Raw genomic sequence first — 23,681 nt, forward strand, 5'->3', positions numbered from 1 at the left:
AGTTGTATGATGATGCATGATTAGTAGGACTTGTTATTATATATGATGATGTATGATGCGAGCATGCATGAGTTATTATATATCAGCGGGTGAAATGAACATAGCAGTATAAGAGAGGACACTTCTCTCTATTAGCTAGCTAATAAAAACCTAAAATTAACCCCCAAAACCCCTAAACCAGCCACTTTTTTAAATAAAAAGAAAGAAAAACCTCAGCTGCTGACACATGGAAGCCTTTTGGTCCCGGTTCATGTCACCAACCGGGACCAAAGGCCCCCTTGCCTGACCTGCTCGTAGTGGCCACGTGGAGGCCATCTGTCCCGGTTCGTGTTAGAACCGGGACTAAAGGGTGGAGGCATTAGTAACGACCCTTTAGTCCCGGTTCAAGAACCGGGACTAAAGGCCCTTATGAACCAGGACAAATGCCCCCTTTTCTACTAGTGTTGGCTGATCTTGAGCAGTGGGGGACCAACTGTCAGATTTGATTGGCTGCATTATTTTTACTATTGTCGGATCTACCGTGCAATTCACAGGTATGAAGCTGTCGGTTGTTGGATCTATGATTTGGAGCTTTATTTCATGCATTTGCTCCTCACCTTTATGCCGACGTCATTTTGCAGTGTCTGATCCAGGACGAACTGTACGGACAATCCCAAGTCCGGGTCTTGCAAGGCACTTGCTTCATGGGCATCTTCCTGACTGGTCGTTTACATTAATTTACGCGGACAAAAGAAGCCACTATAATTATGACAGGAAAGACATGCCAAGCGTGTAAATGTCAGCAAAACACTTAAATAATAGAAATCCATCAATGCATGGAGACCTTTAATTGCTGAATCGCTAAATGAAGTGAGCGTAGCTACACTAAGTTAAGCACCTATGCGTTGGGGACTTTAATTGCTAAACTCTTTAATTTGATTAGCACCACATCTAAGCACATGTGCATATTGGAAGAGGCCACATAACCTAGTATCAAGAAGCCCCATGCGGTGACAACTAAGCATGTTGGTGACATGATATATGTAGTAATTAATTAAAGAAAGAGACTATGCTAATATCATAACTCATGTCAGTATCATAAGAATTGTTGTGCTACTATGTCAGATGCAAAATAATAAATAATGCCATCCAATAAATAATGTAGGCTTGTCGTCTCCTCGGGGCTTCTCTTCTACTCGTCCTGGTATACTATGCATTAGGAAGTGATTGTAGCTTAATGGTGGTGAAGTGTAGAGCAACAATACTCAGCAACGTCAAGTACAAAATATCAATAAAGAGAGTGATAACGATCAAAAGTGTAGGGATGAGGATGGATAGAATCAAATATGTAATTGCAGTAACATAGGGTGACATCAATCCAGCTCAAATTCATATACTTATGTTGGCATCTATCTTGTACGTTTTTGTACGATGTTTGTCCTAAGAACTTGCACAAGATATTTTGTCCTACCATCTCCTTTCAGCGTGGTCCTAATGTAAACTAAGGTTAATTAAGGTACTACATTCGCAAAGCACCGGAGCAAACGATTAACAATCAATGAATATATATATATAATTCTTAACTTACAATCGTTTCCGTTGATATCTAATTATTGTCACCTCAGGGTCTTCGGTTCATAAAAATAACATGTGCATATAACTTGCAGTTATGATCCAAGCACATAGATATTCGTGAAAACGCATATGGTTCATATCTGAAATCATGGATTTTGGGCCCTTGATGAGCATTAAGCATAGGAAAGTCATATGAACATAAATCTCAGAACATTGATGAAACTGGGTATCAAACCTTAAATTTTTTTGATAACTTTTACATATAAGGGATCCCATCCAAAGTTCATCAATTCCATGTGCCAAAAAAGATATCACTCGCGCATGGGTGGGGAGATGATGATGATGATGATGATGATGATGATGATGATGATGAGATGATGATGGAGAAGGAATTGGTGATGAAGATGATGAAGGTGTGAGAGATAGGAGGATGGTTGGCTGCTCGGTGAAGAAATAGGAGCGTTGGAGAGGGAACGGATAAGGATATGTGCGGTGGATTCTCTCAGGAAAAAGGAAACGTGGGTAGGACGTGCCACACAGGCGGGTGGTCAGTTATATTTAAATCTGAAACGATATTATAGAATATAATTGTTGGCAATATTTTTAGTGTATGTGAACAATCATGGTGGCTTGTTTACCTCTTGTTTTAGTAACATACTAAAAGGGGCCGTGCTATTTGGCTAACATTACCTTTTTATTGAACACATCATCCGTATCACACAGTGGTTCTCTCTATCTTAAATGCATGTGTGCAAATAAAGACAAAGTTGTCCATGTTACCAAATTTATTTCATATTTCAAAAATTCAAAAAAAATGTAGCTCTAGCTCATTCACAATCCGTTTTCACCGTTGAATCCCTGCAATGAGATGTTCAAAAGTAGATCCCATGTTGATATGTTTCGATGACTTTTTTGGTGAGTTAAAAGTTACCAGGATGTATTATATAAGTTACCACCATGTTCACACAAAAGTTACCAAGCATGAAAATAGAAAAAAATTGCCAAGTTTGAATTATTATTTTCAGGTCTAATGTTATCAACCTGTAATATAAAAGTTACCAATATTGTCCAGATGTTGTTACCGTCGAACATTATTTGAGTTGTCGGGCTACTCGTGTAGTTACCGTTTCTAAAATTAGATCTCGCTGCAACCACCAATCTAATTACATCACTACTATGGTAGTGACCGCAACCTAGGCAGCTGGTAACTTTGGTTTTCTCATCTTGGTAGTTATAGCACGTGCAGTCGGGTAAGTACACAATTGTTATATTGGTAATTGTAGCATGGGTAGCCTGATAACTATAATTTTCTCATCTTGGCAACAACAGTATGACCAACTGGTAACTATATTTTTTTTCCTGTTGGTAAGTATAGAGCGGGTAGCTGGTAACTATAGTCGTCTCATAATGGACAAGAAAAATATTGGTGTCTATAGTTATCTCATGTTGGTAACTACATAATCACTACGTTGGTAACCACATAATCCATTCTTTTCAGAAAAGAAAGAAAGAAGCTTCGTGGGCATGCTATTATGATTTTCTATTGCCGTTTTGTAATTTGGTGACCTGGATGCTTTCTGCAAAAAAAATATCTCTATCTAATGAATAAGATGTAACAATAGTACCCTAATCTGCAGAAGTAGGAACGGTTACAACCGGGTGCAAGGACCATCTTGCAGTGACTACAAGCACTGAAATGTGCCGAAGGCACACTGCAATCGCTGCTCCTGCCACACAGGAGCAGGAAAAATCTTGTTGTAATTGACACTCGGGAAGTTTTCGTACTAAGACCTCAAAGAGTTAGCGCATCAAAGCAGCAACTGTCGTTGACGAAGAAAAACATAGATTGAAAGGACCGTACCTGCAAACACACCATGACACCAACAACAACGAGCACAGTCAAATCCAGATGGGCAGGAGCCAAATGTCGGCTGGATCCGAACAGATCCGCCAGAGACTAAAGCTATCGGATCCATGTTCCCTCCATCAGCAGTAGACGCCCGTCGAAGCGAGATAAGATGGACAGGAAATTATTTTGACTATAGGATGTTATTGTCGCCTTGTCGCCCTGACCAGGAAACCAAGCATTGTCGTGACCGCGTCTATGGCCAAACCATCGACGACTCGGTAACCCTAACTACGGGGAAGACAACCAAACTACTACTACCACCAGATCCGCAGAGCACGTTTCTAATTCTGACAACGCATTCGGAGGAGACATGCTAAAAGGAAAAAAGTTATCGATTTTTTTATCATTCTGGCACAAGAAGAACAAATCGTGGATTCAATTATTTCTTGGTTTGGCAGACTATGTACAGCGTGTTATTAACATGTGTGCTATGGGTCCATAGCATAGCATAGGTCATAATTGTATATAAAGGCCAGATCATTCTTCCAACCACTACCTAAAGCAACTCTATCACAACACAGGAGCGGACAGTCCAAATGGCATCTGCTGTTACGGCCACTCCCGAGAGAGTTTGTAGCTTCGAGCCATCGGTGTGGGATGACTTCTTCATACATTACGAGCCACAACCACTCAAGGTAAAGACAATATTTTGTAAAATAAGTCCTTTGTGATATCCATACACCTTATAGTATTATAACATGGCCAACTCAACATTTTATAGTCATAACATAACACCTTATGGTATACATACCCCTTATAGTATGGTGACCGAGTGCCTATGTATTTTCATAAGCATTTGGACACAACTCAACATTTATATCACATGTATGATGTATGTCCGTTTGAGAAAGTCTGTTGATATATACCACATGAATTACATCCTTTTTTTTAATTTATCCGTGCATGTTTGATATTTATATGAGTAGCGTCCTAGCTAGCTATAGTCTCTCAGTTCACGGCCTCATGGCTGACCGCCATTTCTTTTATGATGGCTAGGATTAGTGTCTCATTTGGAAAGGGCTACTGCAACTTTTTTTTGTTTGAGAAGGAATTAAAAAAAATATGATGAAGGAATTAATTTAATTTCACAACTATATTTGTTTGTATCATGGATCAACTAATTTGTATATATAGCTAACTTTTGATATATTATTCCACACAAAAAGACCTTTATTTATATATTATCATTACCATAACATAGTATGTGGCGTACGTGCAATCTAGAATTTTGGATATAAGATATCTTTGGAGAGTTTTAACAAACAGGGGGGCGGGGGGATTAAAACTTATGCTACTCCATGTGTTTTCCTATTGGGACGACACATCACCAACATGCGGACCTCACCAATTATCAAAAGAAAACATGGAGGGCATGTGATGGGAGGAGGTCGTGTTGAGGGAACATGCCACGGCGCTGGTGCTGACCTAGTACAGTGATATCATGAACATGTGACGAGGGTGAGGTGTTATTGTACTATTTCAATTTCCAAGTCAGATTCCTTATTGATCAGTCTGCAGAAAAATGTTCCATGATAATGACAGAATGATTGGACATGTGTCCTATCTTTTGTCATATTTCACAGAGTGTGTTATGATATAGGCACCGCTATGCATCAGACTACTAATAATTTACATCCCCTCAGACTAGTCGTAGATCGTTGGATCCGAAGTAGGACGGCTAGTTTAGACCTGCGTGAGATTAGCTATAGCTACTAATTGAGCTTCCACATCCCATGCGCTCCAGCGTCAGGTTAATTTCTCTCTCCAGCCGATTCTTGTTCGCTGGAGGTTGCTTCCTTGTTGCATGGTTCCTTAAATCACGCCAGGTTACCAGATTCATGCACCCATGAGATGGAAGTATTACTTGTGAGAACCAAATATACATTGATTCTTTTAGGAAATAGATCCCTAAATTCTATGGTTTAAATCCCGCAAATGGTTGTTCGATTCTGCTCCCAAGCTCCGTCCGACAATATAAGAGCATTTTTGACACTAGTAATAAATCTCCAACGTACTCCCTGATGCAAACATTTCCTCACGAGACGAAAACACTCTATGTTGACTTATGCAACAGCAGCATCTGTTGTCCTCGATGCAAACATTCTTTTTTGACCAATGACACATAGTTATTTTTGTAGTGGAAACATTTTTCACTCCCAATAAACACTTCTTCACATTGGTGGAAACATATTCCATCTGAGTCACTTCATAAAAAAATAATTAATAAAGCTTCATTCATTATCATCTGATGCCCTATATTGCTTCCAACAAAAGAAATATGTGTTTCCAAAATATAATTATTTATTACCATTATAACAGTTGTGTTTGTTTGAACAGATAATTATATTAGAATAGGCATCCAACACAATCAGAATTTTCTATCGTATAACTAGCAATAATCCTACACCTACGTAACATTGTTACGTACTCTTACTTAACTTCCTACTCCCTCCTTTCCGGTTTTTAGGGCTCAATTCAAAAATCTCACCAACCAAGGTAGATGGTGAGTGGTGGAATACTTTTTGTAGTTTGCAAAAGCATCCAATTAATGCTCTTATTTTCCTCCAAAAATTATGTTTACCAATGTATTAATTGCAATGCATGCATGCATAAAGTACATGCATTGGTCAATTTTTTCTTAATACTTGCATGCAATAATTTAATGCACCTTGCAATCTAAACATGTGATGGGGAACAACCAAATTGAGCCTTATAAAATGGAAAAACTAAAATTTTGAGATAAGCCTTATAAACCGGAAAGGAGGGATTATAATCTAATTATCTCCCGCCCCTGATTTTCATGGATGGGGCCTGGGCCTTTTTTTATTCCAATTAAACCATGCCAAGTCAGCCTTCACGTAGGTTTACGTAGGTGTAGCAAAGCCCTATACCTAGGCATCTAGGCACAATGCACCATCGGCCAATGATCTAATGATGGCATGTGTCCTTCCTATGGTAGTCATGCTTCCTGCCGATAGTAGTAGTTCTTCCAATGGTGACAGTGCTTCCTTCCGATTCCGATGGTGGCCATGCTTCCTTGAGATGGTAGTACGTGTGCTTCCTTCCAATAAAGGTGGCCGTGCTTTCTTCGCTGCCAGGCCAACCAGAGGATCGGAGAGGAGCGACATGAACTGAGTGCCGCTGTAGCATGGATGCACTGTTAGCCAAGGGTCGTGCTTCTTTCAAATGGTGTGCATGCTTCCTTCGAATGGCGTGTGTCCGAGAGACGGAACGGTGTCTGTTGGGACAAACCCCGGATCAGCATCCATGCTTCCTTGTGATGGTGATCGTGCGGCCTTCCTCATCGATGATCCTCCTGCTTCCTGTTCCTGGATGAGCAGTCAAATTGTCGCATCCGCTGGTGATGACGGGCGCGGCCTCTTGAAGTTGGGATGGCGCGTCGGCGAGGTGGAATGGTGGCCGCATCGAGGAGTGAGGCGGTGCAATGGATCTGATCTGGGCGGTGACCTGGGATTGTTCGCTCCGCGGAAGTGGGTTGAAACTTGAAAGAAGGGTGCGCAATTGGTCTGACGTTTTTCTTGTATCAGACGTATGATGATAGAAAGTGTTTTCCTATGATATGTACTAGTATTAATTCTGTGTCCGATTGTCCAATCACCAACTTTAGAGTTGGTCTAAAGGACCGTACCTAAAAACAACTAAGAGTTCTACTCTACTCCTCCCATCATCGGAGGTGATGTTGGCGGGCCCTGCACGAGACGGCCGGCACAAACAAGGCCAAGCTGACAACGGATATGTCTCTTTGGCAATAACGGGCCATGCATGGAGGCCACCTTTTTGTGTGCATCACTCCTCCAGAATATCTACGTATACTTTATATCCAGAATTTGCTGGATCTATTCCTTCTTCACTGATGCCCTGATGTCTAGTGATTGGAGCTAGATACATACTGGTTTTTCTATCAAATGATCACAGAAACTAAAGATATAAAAATTTATAAATATAATGGAAATGTTGCAGAAAAGGCATCATAAAGCTCGAAATAAAATGATTAGTAATGTTCACTTCCATTTTTCTTTGTGTACATATCGTATCCCTTTTGGCTTCGGTTAATCTTAACTCATCTATGCATGCATATATGAATGCAGACATCCGAAGATTGCTTGAGGGCGAAGGCTCAAAAACTTCAGGAGGACGTACAGATGTTGTTTCAGACATTTACCAGTGTTGTGCAAAAAATGAACTTGATCGACACACTCCAACGTCTCGGAATTGATCACCTGTTTGAAGATCAGATCAACACAACGATGAATGAAATCCACAAGAAGGAATTCGACAGTTGTAGCCTATATGATGTTGCTCTTCGCTTCCGCTTGCTTCGAGAGCGTGGCCTTTGGGTGTCTCCAGGTACCCGTTAACAATTCATGCATGTGGTATATCGAGGAGTGGGAGTACATATTCCTTATACATGATTGCATTGAAGTGAGCCCGAGCGCATAATACTAATTCTATGCTCCTGCTAGACAGCACAAGCTAGCCTGACCAGCGCTCCTCCCATCTTGTGGTAAAAATTTAGTAATATTATAGCTAGTTATGACTAATGCATGAGCAAGGAATCAATGATAAAAACATAGACTTCGCAAGGTAAAAAAGGCGCACATGATTTGCTAGGTAGCAAAAGAATCCAACTAGTTACCACTAATGCATAGGCAAGAAATCAATCGTAAAAAGATAGGCTCTTCAACTTGAAAAGGCCACGTGATGGGTGGGGTAGAGACTCAACTCGTGAATGATACTTGTAGTAATTGTGATGTACATGTTTAGTACTCCCTCCGTTCAAAATTCTTGTCTTAGATTCGTCTAGATATGGATGTATCTAATACTAAGACGTTACTTGATACATCCGTATTCAGACAAATCTAAGACAAAAAATTTGGGACGGAGGGGGTAGCAGAATATCACAGTTTTGTGACCACAAACTGAGCTCAGGTCGATGTGCTGGTGGAGTCCTCCCATAGGAATATGTCTTCCCCGCATTGTACCTTTTCTTGTTGAGCCAGTTCTGGCTCCGGCAGATATAGAATGGAAGAAAAGTCCGTATGGTTTAAGATATCAAAAAATTACATGGTAGTACAAGATAAGATAACGGCACTGCCTTAAAGATGTGCTTGATCAAGTTCGTAAGACAATATCATGACTAGCAATTTGGCATTGTCTTCAGAAAATACAAAGCATTACTAGTCCTTTTATATGATTAATTAAGTATCATATTTCTCCCTGGCTAACTACTTGACTACTAATATTATATTTTTGCTGTCGAGCACGGATTAATTATATTCTGCACCTGCGTGTAATGTAGAAATAAATGTATGTACATTAAAAAAATGGGCCACAGGTAATGAATTAATTTATTTATGTGCTTTTCCCAAACTAACCTACTTTGTAAATAAGTTAATAAGTACACCCCAACCCATGTCGTTATGTCTTATATATGCAGATGTATTCAGTAAGTTCAAGGGCAAAGATGGGAGATTGAACAGGGATATAATTAGTGAACCAATGGGATTATTGAGTTTATACAACGCAGCTTACCTATCGATCCCTGGTGAATCGGAACTCGATGAAGCCATCGTTTTCGCACGCCATCATCTCGAATCCATGAGGGGCAGCATTAATTACCCTTTTTCTGAACAAGTCAAACGGAACCTTGAGATACCACTACCAAGGACTTTGAAGAGGCTTGATGCGCCATATTACATTGCAGAGTACCAACAAGAGAAAGCATACAACCCGTCTATATTGGAACTTGCAAAGCTCGACTTTAATCTTCTGCAGCGGCTTCACCAAGAGGAACTTAAGGCTTTCTGCCGGTACGTGTTGGACATATAACTCTCTATCATGGCTTGTTGTACATGGGCTTAGTTATATCTAGATTCTAACTCTGATCTTGATTGATCATATTGGGATATATTGAAATATAAGTTAACTATATCTTATCAATGTTGATTTTAGGTGGGGAAGTGATCTATATGAAGAAGTGAGACTAACCTACTCTCGGCATCGTATTGTTGAATGCTATTTCTGGTCCTATACGGAGTACTATGAACGACATTATGGAGATGCAAGAATAATCCTTGCCAAGTTACTTGTTCTGGCAACCCTATTAGATGACACTTTCGATATGCATGCTACATTAGAAGAGGGCCGAAAGCTCAATGAAGCAATACAAAGGTAGGCAATGCTCTCTTGGGTGATAACCCTCTCCTGATTTTAACAAAATCTTATATTAATCTCATCAACACATCAAATTGATAAAACATGCATGTTGGATATAAAAGGAACACAGAGTGGGTAAGGCAGATGGGTCACGGTGCATAGATAAGACACCATCCATGACGTGGGACACTTGTGCCACCTGCTCCAGCTACACACATCATGTGGCCACCAGTTGTTCGCCATAGACCAAGTATTGAGACAATGTATGCATAAGAACAAAACATGCAATGGAGATTTTTTGTTTTAGGGGTAAAGCTAAGTTTTATTGATCATAAACCACATAAATTTGAACGTACGGATTAGATGCAATCTAGACGATGCACTATACAAAATATAGCTGCAACCATTAAGCAAATTTAATAGTCTCATCCCACGATAAAACTAACAATTTGTAATATCATTCTTATGTCCTTTATTAGTTTATCCTTGGTAAGAATGATTCCTTTTCTCAATTATTACATAGAAAAGAAATTAATCTTTCAATGGTACTTTGATATTCTTTTTCAGAGCTATCTGTTCATTGCAGAGACATATCTAGAGTTCTAGGCTACCCATTCTGGTGAAAGTCCTAATGAAAATTCATCTTGTCCTTATGATAAGTTAATTATGTTAAAAAGTTGTGGCACCATATGACTACCTTAATGGTATCAAGGTACCTCCATGTAGAGGGGCATGATGGGCACCGAATAGACAAGACAACCCTACCGCTACTACTCCACATAAACTATAAACTAACTACTGATGGGCACTTAAACCACTATGTTGATAGGGGTGCATCAGTGACTGTTGACTGCTGGGGTGCCCATTGATGGAGACTAGGTAACACTAACAATCACTGCATGGGGGGGAGGGGCCTTTGGTGGTGAGCTTTACTAGTAACATGCATATTGTGCCAATCAATCAATGGTACAAGCCGATCGAAAGCACTCATGTTTATCGACTAAATGTTTTTTGTCCCTTCCTTACTAAATGTCCGCTTCCTGGCTCCTCCCTCTTTGCCGGCCGTTTAAGTAGATAGTAGGCCCCCCTTGGCCCTGTTGGGGAACGTAGCAGAAATTCAAAATTTTCTACGCATCACCAAGATCAATCTATGGAGATTCTAGCAACAAGAGAGGGAGAGGATGAGCATCTTCATACCTTTGAAGATCGCTAAGAGGAAGTGTTAGAAGAACACGGATGATGGAGTCGTACTCGCGGCGATTCAAATCGCCGAAGACCCGATCTAGCGCCGAACGGACGGCGCCTCCGTGTTCAACACACGTACAACCCGGGGATGTCTCCTCCTTCTTGATCCAGCAAGGGGAGAGGAGAAGTTGAGGGAGAACTCCTACAGCACGACGGCGTGGTGGTGGTGGAGCTCGTGGTTCTCCAGTAGGGCTTCGCCAAGCACTACAGAGGAGGAGGAGGTGTTGGAGGAGGGAGAGGGCTGCGCCAGGGGAAGGGTGCGGTTGCCCTCTCTCTGCCTCACTATATATAGGGGGAACGGGGTGGAGGAGGTGCCCTAGGGTTCCCTAGGGGATGGGTGGCGGCCACAGGGGAAACCCTAGATGGGTTTGGGCGCCCCCACCCCTAGGAAACTTGCCCCCCAAGCCGGGAGGGGCGGCTGCCCTAGGGGAGGCGCCCCCACCTCTCCAGGTTACGTGAGAGGGGTTGGGAGGGGTGCACAGCCCCTTAGTGGGCTGGTGTGCCCACTCCCCTTGGCCCATAAGGCCCCCCAATGCTTGTCGGGACCTCCGAAACACCTTTCAGTCACGCTGGTCGTCACCCGGTACTCCCAGAACAATTCCGGACTCCAATACCCTTCGTCCAATATATCGATCTTCACCTCCGGACCATTCCGGAGTTCCTCGTCATGTCTGGGATCTCATCCAGGACTCCGAACAACCTTCGGTAACCACATACTATTTCCCATAACAACTCTAGCGTCACCGAACCTTAAGTGTGTAGACCCTACGGGTTCGGGAACCATGTAGACATGACCGAGACAGTTCTCCAGCCAATAACCAACAGCGGGATCTGATTACCCATGTTGACTCCCACATGTTCCACGATGATCTCATCGGATGAACCACGATGTCGGGGATTCAATCAATCCCGTATACAATTCCCTTTGTCAATCGCTATGTTACTTGCCCGAGATTCGATCGTTGGTATCCCAATACCTCGTTCAATCTCGTTACCGGCAAGTCATTTTACTCGCTCCGTAATGCATGATCCCGTGACTAACTACTTAGTCACATTGAGCTCATTATGATGATGCATTACAGAGTGGGCCCAGAGATACCTCTCCGTCATACGGAGTGACAAATCCCAGTCTCGATTCGTGCCAATCCAACAGACACTTTCGGAGATACCTGTAGTGCACCTTTATAGCCACCCAGTTACGTTGTGACGTTTGGTACACCCAAAGCATTCCTACGGTATCCGGGAATTGCACAATCTCATGGTCTAAGGAAATGATACTTGACATTAGAAAAGCTCTTAGCAAACGAACTACACGATCTTGTGCTATGCTTAGGATTGGGTCTTGTCCATCACATCATTCTCCTAATGATGTGATCCCGTTATCAATGACATCCAATGTCCATGGTCAGGAAACCATAACCATCTATTGATCAACGAGCTAGTCAACTAGAGGCTCACTAGGGACATGTTGTGGTATATGTATTCACACATGTATTACGGTTTTCAGTTAATACAATTATAGCATGAACAATAGACAATTAGCATGATCAAGGAAATACAATAATAACCATTTTATTATTGACTCTAGGGCATATTTCCAACAGGCCCCGCAACCAAGAGTCACTTGTCGAAAGTTGGCCAGGAAGACAATAACTAAGCTTTACCCCGTGGTTTTTCCCTTGGATTATTAGTTTATGATTTTTTTAAAAATTCAATCATCATTCATAATAAAGTGCACATATTTGATGATTTGATCTAGAACAATTGTGTTACACAAATGAACGTTGCATCACACAATCATTCATTACATGTGTTTGTTTGACTAGCATGATTTTTCATCAATCTCTCTTATTATTGAACTAAATGATTACAGCCATGCCTCCCTATAGGTGTGTGTTCTTAGGAATGAAAGTTCATTAAAAAAAGAAGTAGACAATGATAAGAAGGCCTCAAGAAAATCAATGTCGTCCACAAAGTCATAATTTAGCACCTCTTGCATCCCCCCCCCCCCCCCCCTCTGTTGTTCCCTGAAGTCTCAGAATAAAGGGAAGCACAAATCAGAAGCTAGGGTACCTACTTCAATCATGTAGGGATTCATGAACAATCTTTCCAATCTATCTATGTAGCTAGCATACCTATCATACTAACCTACCGCTAGATTCTTCACTTCCCTCCTCATGTTGGCCCGTGCCCGCCAAATGCAAATTCCAGTATATTGTTGCTTCCTTCGATGAATCCAAGACATGGGATTGGATGAACAAAACACATCCAAATGATTGGTCGACTATCGATCGTCACTACATATGATCCAATCATCATCCAAAATTGTCATCAGTGGTGTACGTAGTACTTTGGCTTGTCTAGCTTGGTGCTTGCTGCAAGTTTCAAGTACATTTTTAACTGTTGTGTCGTGGGAGTCTAGGACAAAGCGGAAATTGACCAACTTGGTTGATAGGAAAATAGAAATCTGGTCGAGTTAGAGCAACATACTTAAGGTCCCCTACAAGGTTGTGATAGTTTCAAATATCATTAGAGATATGATTCCTCACATCCTATGATAGTTATATGATTAGTTTATAAATGTGGAGTGGTCGCTGGTGTTAGTTCGGTAGGTTGCCGTGTAGCTTGGAAAGTTTCCATGTATGATGCCCTGATCATGTATGAGTAGTACAAGCTCGTTTAGGAATTAGGAATTAGTGTACGGGTAAAACCCGGTTAGGATTTGACTGTCCATGTTGTACTTAGACCATCTAGTTGGAGTCCGCTTGCTAGCCAGGTCGATGCATATAGCTCTCTCCTTCAATGGCATGTGTTGGTATGACATTGGGGATAATAATGGATATATTGTTGCGAAGTGAGAACAATAGCACCACTACTTCACCTATGAAGATTTGGAGCTCCGCAAAATACTTGATAGCAATTGAAGATTGAAGTCCATGAAGAAAAATGCAGATAGCCCGCTCAGGAGAACCACTTATAATAGATAAACATGAATATGATGCACACATATTAGTTAAACATAATCAGATATGAGTTCACCTTTGACTGGATGAACTAAGTTCTTCTAGGTTGTAAATTATAGAAATACCATGGATGCGGGGCATTACTTGATTCCATAGATCAATGTGGAGAATCCTCCAAGCTAGCAGGTTGACAACATAGAAATTTGCTTCCAGAACTCCATGAATCAATGCACTAGAACATCCAATTATTCAAGTCACTAGCATCAGGACATAGAAAGAAAAAGAACCAATCGAACAACTTCTGGCTTCATGAGTGGACTGAAGGTGTCCTCGTCATTCACACATAACATTTTTTTGAACCCATTCACAATAAGATGAGGTTTGAGTCAATTTACATGGCCATTTGCCTTGCATATGTACTCTTCAATGTTGCAAAGATGGGATGAGATAACATATATGATCACACACAATCTTAATACCCAGTTTGTGTCGATGATGTTAATACACTAAGGGGGAGTTGACAAGGCATTGATCTCTCCGTTTTCAGTAGGGCCACTCGACATTCATGGCATTCTTCCATTCCGGATGTTACAAGGGATCCTCAATATCATATATTCTCTATAAATACTAAATAGTTATAAATACCATATTATGTGTATCATATAATGATTTATTTATACATGAATACAAGGTGATCTTGTTAAACACCTGTAGCATATTGCACAAGGCAAGGACTCTTTATCGTATAAAGAAGGCACCACGTGGAATCCACAGTTCATTCTAAGTTAGGGATCTCTTTCCTTAGGCATGTGTCGCCTACAAGCCGAACTCAAAGAAGATCAAGTCTTAACGTCCAAGACAAGGTTCATATGTAAGGACATGGAGGCCATTGTGAAACGCACGCAACTCATACCACTCAAGTTGCATGCAATATCAATTTTGAGGAGCACCATCGCAGGTAGTTTAGATATCATCTACATTAGCTTCCACCAAGGATTGTAGTATAAAGATTACAAGGTAGGATGTAGGACTCTTTACCCATCTTGGCTGGGGTGTCTGAACCTGGGCACATCATGTGACTTCTTGCCAATTTGTTGAAGTCCTTCAGTGGGGTATATGCATCACCTACTCACCGTACTTTCAGCTTGTACTATATATATTCTCGCACGCAAGATTGGCCAAATTTCATCGTGGACATTCAAGCAACTCCGTCGATCGCTCAAATCTTTGCTTGTTGCGAAGGGGTTGGGAGAGCTACTTCATAAGTCAGCTATCCCAAGGATGACATCACAAATGTGATATCTTAAAGAAATTGAAAACCCATGTGGTGACGGGTATTTGGCTGTGCTCCATTTGAAACGCATCATCTCACACTTCCTTGGGGTAGTCCATCCTTTGTGAGATGACTCCCCTGCAGTGGACCAAAGTAGTTTTTGTAATAGTAATCATCTCATAATAAGTTATATACTCCCTTCGTCCCGAATTAATTGTCATAGCATTATGTACATCCGTATCTAGACAAATCTAAAACAATTAATTTGGGACGGGGGTAATATGTATCATCCATGTGGCCGAAGCTAATTAAGCTAACTGGCATATATGTAGATGGGATGAGAGTGCTATTCCTCTTTTACCAGAGTACTTGAAAAGGTACTTTGTAAGGTTGATGAATACTTTCAAAGAGTTTGAGGATGAAGTGAAGCCAGATCACAAGTACCGTGTTGCTTACAGTACCAAAGCGGTACGTGTATCTGTCATTTCTACAGCAATTTTTCAGAATCATATTAATTAATTCTCTTAATATATAATATAACCTAAAATTTCTCCTGCTCATATGTATGTACGCATGCTGCATGCAGTTCCAAAATTTGTGCAAGCACTATCAACAGGAATCTGAATGGTTTCATAGCAGTCACATACCAAGTTTTGAAGATCACGTCAAATGCTCGATCATCTCCGCTGGTACTCCGACACTATTTGTCGGTTCACTTGTGGGTATGGGTGACGAAGCATCAAAGGAAGCATTCGAGTGGGCCATCGGTTGTACCGATGCTGTAAGGGCTTGTGCTGAGGTGGCACGTTTCATGGATGACTTGGCTTCGTTTAAGGTATAGTAATAGTATATGGCTTGATTATATTCAAATGTTCTTTAATTTGTATGATAAAACAGATGGAGTAACTAGTTGTTTTTGTCCTTGTTCACAGCATGGGAAGAACAAATTTGATGTGGCTAGCTCCATCGAAAGCTACATCAACCAGCATCATTGCACGGATGAGGTAGCTATGGACGTGTTGGATAATCTGGTCGAAGATGCATGGAAAACTACCAATCAGGCACGATTTGACCGTGGTGCGCTGCTCCCGCTTGTGAACCGAGCTGCGAACTTCACCAAGAGCATGACCTTGTTGTTCCGTAACAAATGTGACCGCTACACATTCAGTCGTGGCAACAAAGACAGGATCCAGCAGCAGTTCGTACACCCTATCCCCCTCTAGTTGGTCAACATGCACACATGGGATCTCTCGGACACATTAAATTTATGGATATGACCCTAATTTCTATGTATTTTCAGTTTGCAAATAAGCACACCTCGTATTTATGTTCTTGAAATTTGTAACTTGGCTTGTACTTCCAAATTCCAAATAAGTACACATGTATGTACTTGTATGAATTGTTGTGATATCTTCCATATGCATATTTCAGGATATTGAATGGCTGAAATAAACTGAATCTTTCTGGTAAATTACTTGTATGAATAATGTGTTGTTGGTGCATGTTCATTTGATTCGCTCATGAGTAAATATTTGAAGTACAAACATATGACACTTACATGGTCTTGTGCTCAAACTGAATTGTATTTGTCCGGTGTGATCTTTCCGTGCACATGAAGCTTGATGAGCTAGAAGCACACCAATAGAGCTAGAGGCAAAGACTAAAACTTTTGTGTGGTGATCATTTCAGTCCTTCATACTCAGTCTTGCCGGTCATGCACTAGAAGTCTAGAAATGATCATGTCATGTTCCATATAACTTGGTATTTATATATGTCTCGTGTTGTGCATGGGATGCCCCCAGTTCGACATAGTACTAGTACTAGCATATTTGTACATGTGATGGTGGGGGAGACTAGTATAGGATCTGGCCTTTAAGTGACATCAATCTTTTTGAAGACACAAAACATGTTCAAACATTATGAAAATATTTGCAGACACATGTCCATGTTTGATGTACAACCTCAAAAAGTTTCAGCTCCTAATTCAAACTACACTTAAAGAACCAAAAAAGAAAAAATTGGATGTGAATAGTGGCAAATACTATTCACCCAAAGCTGACACTATTCATATTCGAATTTGTCTTTGTTGAATCTCTAATTGTAGATCGAGTTTTGAGCTGATTTGTTTTGGAGTTGTAGACATACCCTGCAGGCATGTTGTCTAGAAAAATCAGAATTTTTTGAATTGCCTAAATATGAAATTTTGGAGTTGATCCTACGATCTCACTAAGGGCCAGATCCTATACTAGTCTTCCTCGGTCTAGTTTGATATGTACTCCCTCCGGCACTTTGTACTGTACAAAGTTGAGTAACTTATTTTAGGACGGACGGGTACTTGAATATGTGTGGCTCGGATGGTTCATTTTGAATGTACTCAAATAGTTGTTGCTGGGATTGTCCACTTTGACATGTACCCAAATTTTGCCATGTACTTGAACAGGATGGCCTAATGTTCTCATGTACTCAAAATTTTCTCATAATGTACAGTTTTCTTGCATAATTGGTGATATAAAAGAAGCCAAGTACTTCAAAACACATGCATATATGTGTGCAAAGAGGGCATCAATGTTGTCAAGATTTTAGAACTCTTATTTACCAAGGACAAAACAATTAAAATGAGAAACTTGAGATTTACTTCAACAGTATTTCAGGGGGCGTTTCCTGATATGTACATTGGCCTGGGATGGCTCCATGCTCATCTCAGCCATCCATGTCAGATCCTATGATTCTGATAGTTTTCTTTTCTATATTTGCACAAGTCCAGATTCTATTGCAGTTGGCCCCACGCACAGCTAACAACGAAATTATTTTGGAATAGAAGATGAGAAACGGAATACTAAGCCAGAACATTCTTATAGAATATCAAAAGCACGCATCACTTTCCTGCAAACAAAAGCTGCAGGCACACAACAAAACAGAAAATAACACAGGTAACATGTACATCAAGAAGTTTTTTTTTTCTTCAAGAAAGACACCCATAGGGCATCTTAGAACTGATAATTATTATCCAGGAGAACAGCCAATACAATGGGAAGACAATTGGAGGCAGAATGACCAGTAAAAAAAATTACAATGGAAATCGTACTAGTCCTCTCCTCCGATTGATTGCCGCTCACACTGAACATCAAGAAGTTGACAACGAATGAATTATCAATTTTGGCCTGTAACAAGATTTGAATTATTATTATTGTTTTTGCCTCTCACATAGATCTTTGCTAAGTTACTTTCGTTGTTGTTGCTGCTACAATCACTACAAAACTGCTATTATTATTGTTTTGTTGTTGTTGCTACTGTTACTATTGCTATCAAACTATCATACTACTGTGTTACTAAACACTTTGTCGCAGATATTTAATTCTCCAGGTGTGGTCGAATTGACAACTCAACTGCGAATACTCATAAATATTTTTTGGCTCGCTTATGTCGAATCAATAAATTTGGGTGAAATACTATCCTTGAAGACTGTCGTGATCCACTATACTTGTGTGTTATCATGAAACGCGATCAACCTTCTAGTTACTACTATGTGTGATTTGGCAAAGCCATGTTCTGGTTCTTATTGAACAATGTGTTCTGATCGCTAAATTTGTGTGTGTGTGTGTGTGTGTGTGTGTGTGTGTGTGTGTGGTGTGTGTGTGTGTGGGGGGGGGGGGGGGGCTCCGCTGTCTCTAATAAGTGGATAAGTAGATTAACTCATTTGACCTCCTCCGTAGTGATTCGGACATTCAGTGACTCTGGTTTGTAGGTAAACGAGCTCAGTAAATTCAGTTCATCAAATGATTTTTCTTCTAGATTGGACTAGTCAATTAATCTGGTAATGATGATCCTCAGTTAATTCAGTTTGGTTCATGAATTAGTTTCCGCATCACCAGGTTGTGTTGAAGGAGTGAAATGGGGATGTTCTATGCCCTGGTTCATCAATTAATTTATGCAGATCTTCACCTAGTTTTCTTAGGTCGCCTTTTGTCGTTCCTGCTCTGTTGTCACGGAAAAAAAAATTGACAATTAGTTTTTTTATTAATTTACCATAAAATACATAATATTTTTGCAATAAACATATTCATGAAATCTGAAAAATCCATGTAGAATTAACAATATTTGCAATTTCAAAATATTCCTGAATTTGGAAACATCTTTGCAAATTTAAATAATGTTCATGAATCTATAAAGTAACTGTGAATTTTTAAAATGTCCATGGATTTGAAAATATCTTCACGGATTTAGATAATCTGCACTAATTTGAGAAATGATCACTGTTCGTGACTTCAAACTAATATTCTCCGATTTAAAGAAATGTTCACGTATTTAACGAATGTTTAAGGATTTAAAAAATGTTCACAAATGTAAAAGAAATTACATGACATACAAATTCAAAAAAATCGTAAAATTTAAAAAATATTCATGTGCTTAAGAATGCTGTTGAATTAAAATAGAAAAATGGAAAATAAAGAAAAATTGCAGGATAAAATAAAAGAAACAAACAAAAGGACAAACGGTAGATAAAAACGAAAAGAGTAAAAACTGGACGAAGGAATCTTCTAGAATGTTCCCAAAACCTAAGAACCACACACTGGTTCCTGTTGCATGGGCCTGCCCATCGGGAAAAGAGGATAATCCCTTCTACCTGGGCCTGTAATATATCGCGCTTGGTCTTGACAATGCTTGGCTGGCCCGATACTGTGGATGGTTTAGCACGGGTTTTTCTGCAGTTTTTTCGCGCTGGTTTTCGTTTTCTCCTAATTTCTTCTGTGGCGCTTGACTTCGGGTTTTTTTTAATAAAAAATATATCGCATTTATATCTATACACAATATTTGATTTTAAACATATAAACATTTGTATATAACTATTTATGCAAATTTCAAAAGTGTTCACTATTTAAAAAACATTCATGTAAATTTAAAATGTGTTCACCTATTAAAGAATAATTCATATAGCGTTTTTTTTAAATCACTGTATTTTCGGGTGTTTTTGTAATTTAGAAAGTGTTTGTCATTTTAAAATTTTCATGCCAAACTAAAAATTGCTCATGTCTTATAAAATGTTCATCTATTTTAAAATTTGTTCACATTTCAAGAAATTTTCATCTTGTAGAATATACTAAGCCAAAACATTCTCATAGAATATCAAAACACGCATCACTCCGGCAAACAAAAGCTGCAAGCACACAACAAAACAAAACAAATGGAAAATAGAGCAAGCCAGCAACTTGGACATCACTAAGCCTTTTTTTTCAAGAAAGACACCCAAAGGGCATCTTAGATCTGATAATCATTATCCAGTAAAACAGCCAGTACAACGGAAAGACAATTGGAGGCAGAACGGCCAGTAAAAAAATTAAAATTACAGCGAAAACCGTACTAGTCTTCTTCCTCCAAATGATTGCCGCCCACCAAAGTGAAAATCACACTGAACATCAAGAAGCTGACAACGAATGAATTAGCAATTTTGGCCTGTAACAAGATTTGAATCAAATCAATTATTATTATCCCTATTGAGATTACACATTGGGGAGCGAATTAATTAGTTAGTAACAAAACTGCAATGGCAATTACCTATCTGTAGCACATGTTCTGCTACTGTTGAAATCAGTAGAAAACTTCTGTTACATAGAATGAGAAGCTAACACAGTTTGCTTGTGTACACTTCTGATGAGACGAACAGCAAGGAATTACCATGTATACACAACTAATTGAGGTTCGATGCCGGGGGCTGGGTCATTCATTGTCTACCCCTAGATCCCGAACCACCGTCATGCTGCTCCTGGGGCCAGGGCTGCCATCTTTCAGATCTATGATGATTGCTTGGGAATCTTCTTCCTTGATGATGATCATACGGATATCTCGATCTTGCCCCATTCCTCCCATTCCTTTGCACCCTTCCACCCCTGTCAAAACCTCTCCCTCGATATCCTGAACTGTTATTCTGCCTCATGGCGTCGTGACGGGGCATCTGAGTTGAAGTAGAAGGACAAGGACTCCCTCGTTGCAACTGTGGGAAAGGGATAAAAGGCACACCAGGTGCGACTTTCCATTTCTGGCCACAGTTGCCACCTCCTTCAACTTCTGGGGTTCCCAGGTGCTCAACACGAGCGATGGGAATCCCATATGAAATATTTGAGTTAGGGAGGCAGAATCCTGGAGCTACATAACGACCCTGCTGAGGCTCAAACCCAGGAGGCACATCATCGTCTGTGCCTGTTGAGCTGCTTCCCGTCACAGGCTGCGACTTATTTCTGGTCAAGCCAGACTGAAGACCCAATTCTCCATAGACTTTCCGAACTTGTGATCCAACCATTTTATAGTGGGATTCTGGTTGATAATCCCAACGGCTCTTGCGCTTTCTTCTATAGTGGGATTCTGTATACCATTTTGAAGTTGAAACAGGTCCATCCATATAAGGATGGATCCACTTCTCACAGAATTGCCGAGCGATAGTTTGAACCTGTTAACATTAATATTAAATCAGATATTGGGAAAACTGGACAAGACCATAGCTATTCATGAACTACCTAACCTATGCTTGCAGAGAGTAACAAATTTTAAATTCCTTGTTTCTTACTGCAAAACCTAACAAGAATGTGAACAGGGCTGGGAAAGACAAAATAATAAATAATGTGAACTGACAAATAGCTACTTAGCCAGCAGCAAAAACTTTCCTAGGGTACCATGACTGGTAAACCTAACAGGCATGTCAATTTCATGAAAAGCATCTGCTCGTAACAGTATTTTTTTAATAGGGGAAACTGTAGCTCACTTAACTAGCAGACCTATCTGGTGTAGCCAGGACAAGAATGGGGGAGTTGAACCAAGTTTTATGAACATGAAAATAAGCAAAGGTTTGTGGGATAAGCTGTGCACGTCACAAGTATGGTCACATCCATGTACACTTTTATGTAAGATTTTCGTTCTTCCTCGATTATTTAATTCATTCGTTACATTTATAAAGTTACATCAGAATCAGAAAATGGCGTATCTTTCCATGCATTAGTCCATGGATCAGCTAAACATTCTAACAAATAAACAGCATGCAGATGCATGTCCAAAGTACAAGTTAAAAAGCATCCATCATCTCTAGTACATTACCTGTTTATCATTATGCCGGGTCAATTTCAACATCGAGTCCCTGAATCTGCAACAATAAAAAGTACAGAACAAGGTAATGAAAATTTGTACAACTGAAGCTCCAAAAAGGACAAAAACCGAAGGTATTGGCAATGGAGATTTTTTTATGGCCATTATCCACCGGCAAGGCTTAGTGATAGACTAATAGGGTCACGGGTAACACAGTACCGAAAACCTGCAACTACACGTAGCTGTAAATCAAGACCTCACTCATATCAACTAGAAAAACAACCTGCGAGGTCTTAACGACAGAGACCAGTGCATGGCTGTTCGCTCTACTGTCATCTCTTCCAATGCCTCAGTTGTATGCTTGCAAGAAACCAAAGTCAAAACTTTAACTCCCTAACTCGTTCTTGAAACAGTGGGATCAGAGTTTGATGGTTACACTCGTCTCCCAGCAATTGGTACTTCGGGTGGGATTCTCCTAGGTTGGAAGAGTCGTTGTGTCTCCCTGACCAATGTGACGCTTACCAATAACGCCGTCTCAGCCCAGGTTTCCTCCCCGGCTGGGCAATGGTAGCTGACCGTGGTCTACGGCCATCAGAGGAAGCTGCCAAGATTGAGTTCCTCGACGAACTTTGTTTGCTGCACATCGCTTATGTTTCAAGGTAACCTACACCGCAGGTTGATGGGACGTTTCCTGCGCACTTTGTCCTCACTCGTGCGCACCAAGGGTCAAATTACAGGTTGGTCACCTATCCTCAAATTGCTCCAAGCCAAGCACACCTAACTTCGAGGTTCCTTTCGGATAGGCTCCCAGAAAAGAAGGTGCGCCTTGTTTTTATGACTAGTCTATCTCCTGGACCCATTAAGCCAGGATGTCACTTAAAGTCCTCTCCTGGACCCATGCCCACTTCTGCGGTCCCATCCCCGACGAAGCCCTCATCTGCTAAGCAAAGGACGCAGAAAGAGCAGCCCAAATGCCTTGCGAGTGTCAGTGCTCCTCCATCCTAGATGCTCTAGAAGAACCGAAACACATGAAATGACAACTTGCATCCAGACCACCACACCCTTCTTAGGGCCATCATCGAGGAGGGTCGCGGATCCGGGCCGGCGGATGTCCAGTGATCCCCCCTTTTTTTCCTTGCCTGCTTCTTGTTCTGTACCTGCCCGTTTGGGCATGTAAGTAACTTTGTTCCTACGTTTGCAATACAACGGGATGAGCTTTTGAGAACGAAACGAAGTGAGAGGCCGGGGGGCAGGGAAAAGAGTCGAGTCGATCAACCGGGAGAAGCAAAATGAAAACAAACCAAAAAATTTACTTGCATATGTTCACTAAACATAAGCAATTACAAGGACAGCCAACTAGATGTTAGGTTCCTCCAAGGGGCGTCCCTAAAACACCCCATTTGTTGTTTGTCCGGCATTGTTCGCTTTTGGCCCAAAAAAACTTGTCCAAAGGGGTCCTCCATATGTCGGACGATAGCCCATCACCCCT

The 23,681-nt window shown here is 40.6% G+C and overlaps 2 protein-coding genes across 3 annotated transcripts in view; one reads left to right on the forward strand and one right to left on the reverse strand.

Moving 5' to 3' along the window:
- The first annotated feature begins 3,923 nt into the window (after positions 1-3,923).
- On the forward strand, positions 3,924-16,623 carry LOC123039852 (tau-cadinol synthase). Its single transcript, XM_044462853.1, has 7 exons — positions 3,924-4,098; positions 7,573-7,831; positions 8,922-9,294; positions 9,437-9,655; positions 15,454-15,589; positions 15,708-15,956; positions 16,054-16,623. The coding sequence occupies exons 1-7, from the start codon at positions 4,000-4,002 to the stop codon at positions 16,342-16,344; spliced, it is 1,626 nt and encodes a 541-aa protein (XP_044318788.1). The 5' UTR covers positions 3,924-3,999; the 3' UTR covers positions 16,345-16,623.
- Positions 16,624-20,328: 3,705 nt separating this feature from the next.
- Positions 20,329-23,681, reverse strand: part of LOC123043053 (uncharacterized) — a 15,456-nt gene continuing 12,103 nt past the window's right edge. The window contains exons 16-18 of one of the 2 annotated variants that reach the window (XR_006418988.1): positions 22,205-22,250; positions 20,675-21,563; positions 20,329-20,572 (exon numbers count right to left, since the gene is read on the reverse strand). Coding sequence is in view for 1 of the 2 variants with exons in the window: in XM_044465401.1 (XP_044321336.1) it covers positions 20,841-21,563; positions 22,205-22,250 (769 nt within the window). In the remaining variant the exon portion in view is untranslated. The other variant, XM_044465401.1, reaches the window with a different exon arrangement.

The sequence above is a fragment of the Triticum aestivum genome, chromosome 2B (genome assembly GCF_018294505.1).
Source record: "Triticum aestivum cultivar Chinese Spring chromosome 2B, IWGSC CS RefSeq v2.1, whole genome shotgun sequence".
NCBI classification, from domain to species: domain Eukaryota; kingdom Viridiplantae; phylum Streptophyta; class Magnoliopsida; order Poales; family Poaceae; genus Triticum; species Triticum aestivum.

Bases quoted from the DNA above. Each gene is read 5' to 3' on its own strand.
- LOC123039852 (XM_044462853.1), top strand. From the start codon at position 4,000: ATGGCATCTGCTGTTACGGCCACTCCCGAGAGAGTTTGTAGCTTCGAG. The intron at 4,099-7,572 runs GTAAAGACAATA...ATATGAATGCAG, and splicing joins ACGAGCCACAACCACTCAAG to ACATCCGAAGATTGCTTGAG. The intron at 9,295-9,436 runs GTACGTGTTGGA...TGTTGATTTTAG, and splicing joins GAACTTAAGGCTTTCTGCCG to GTGGGGAAGTGATCTATATG.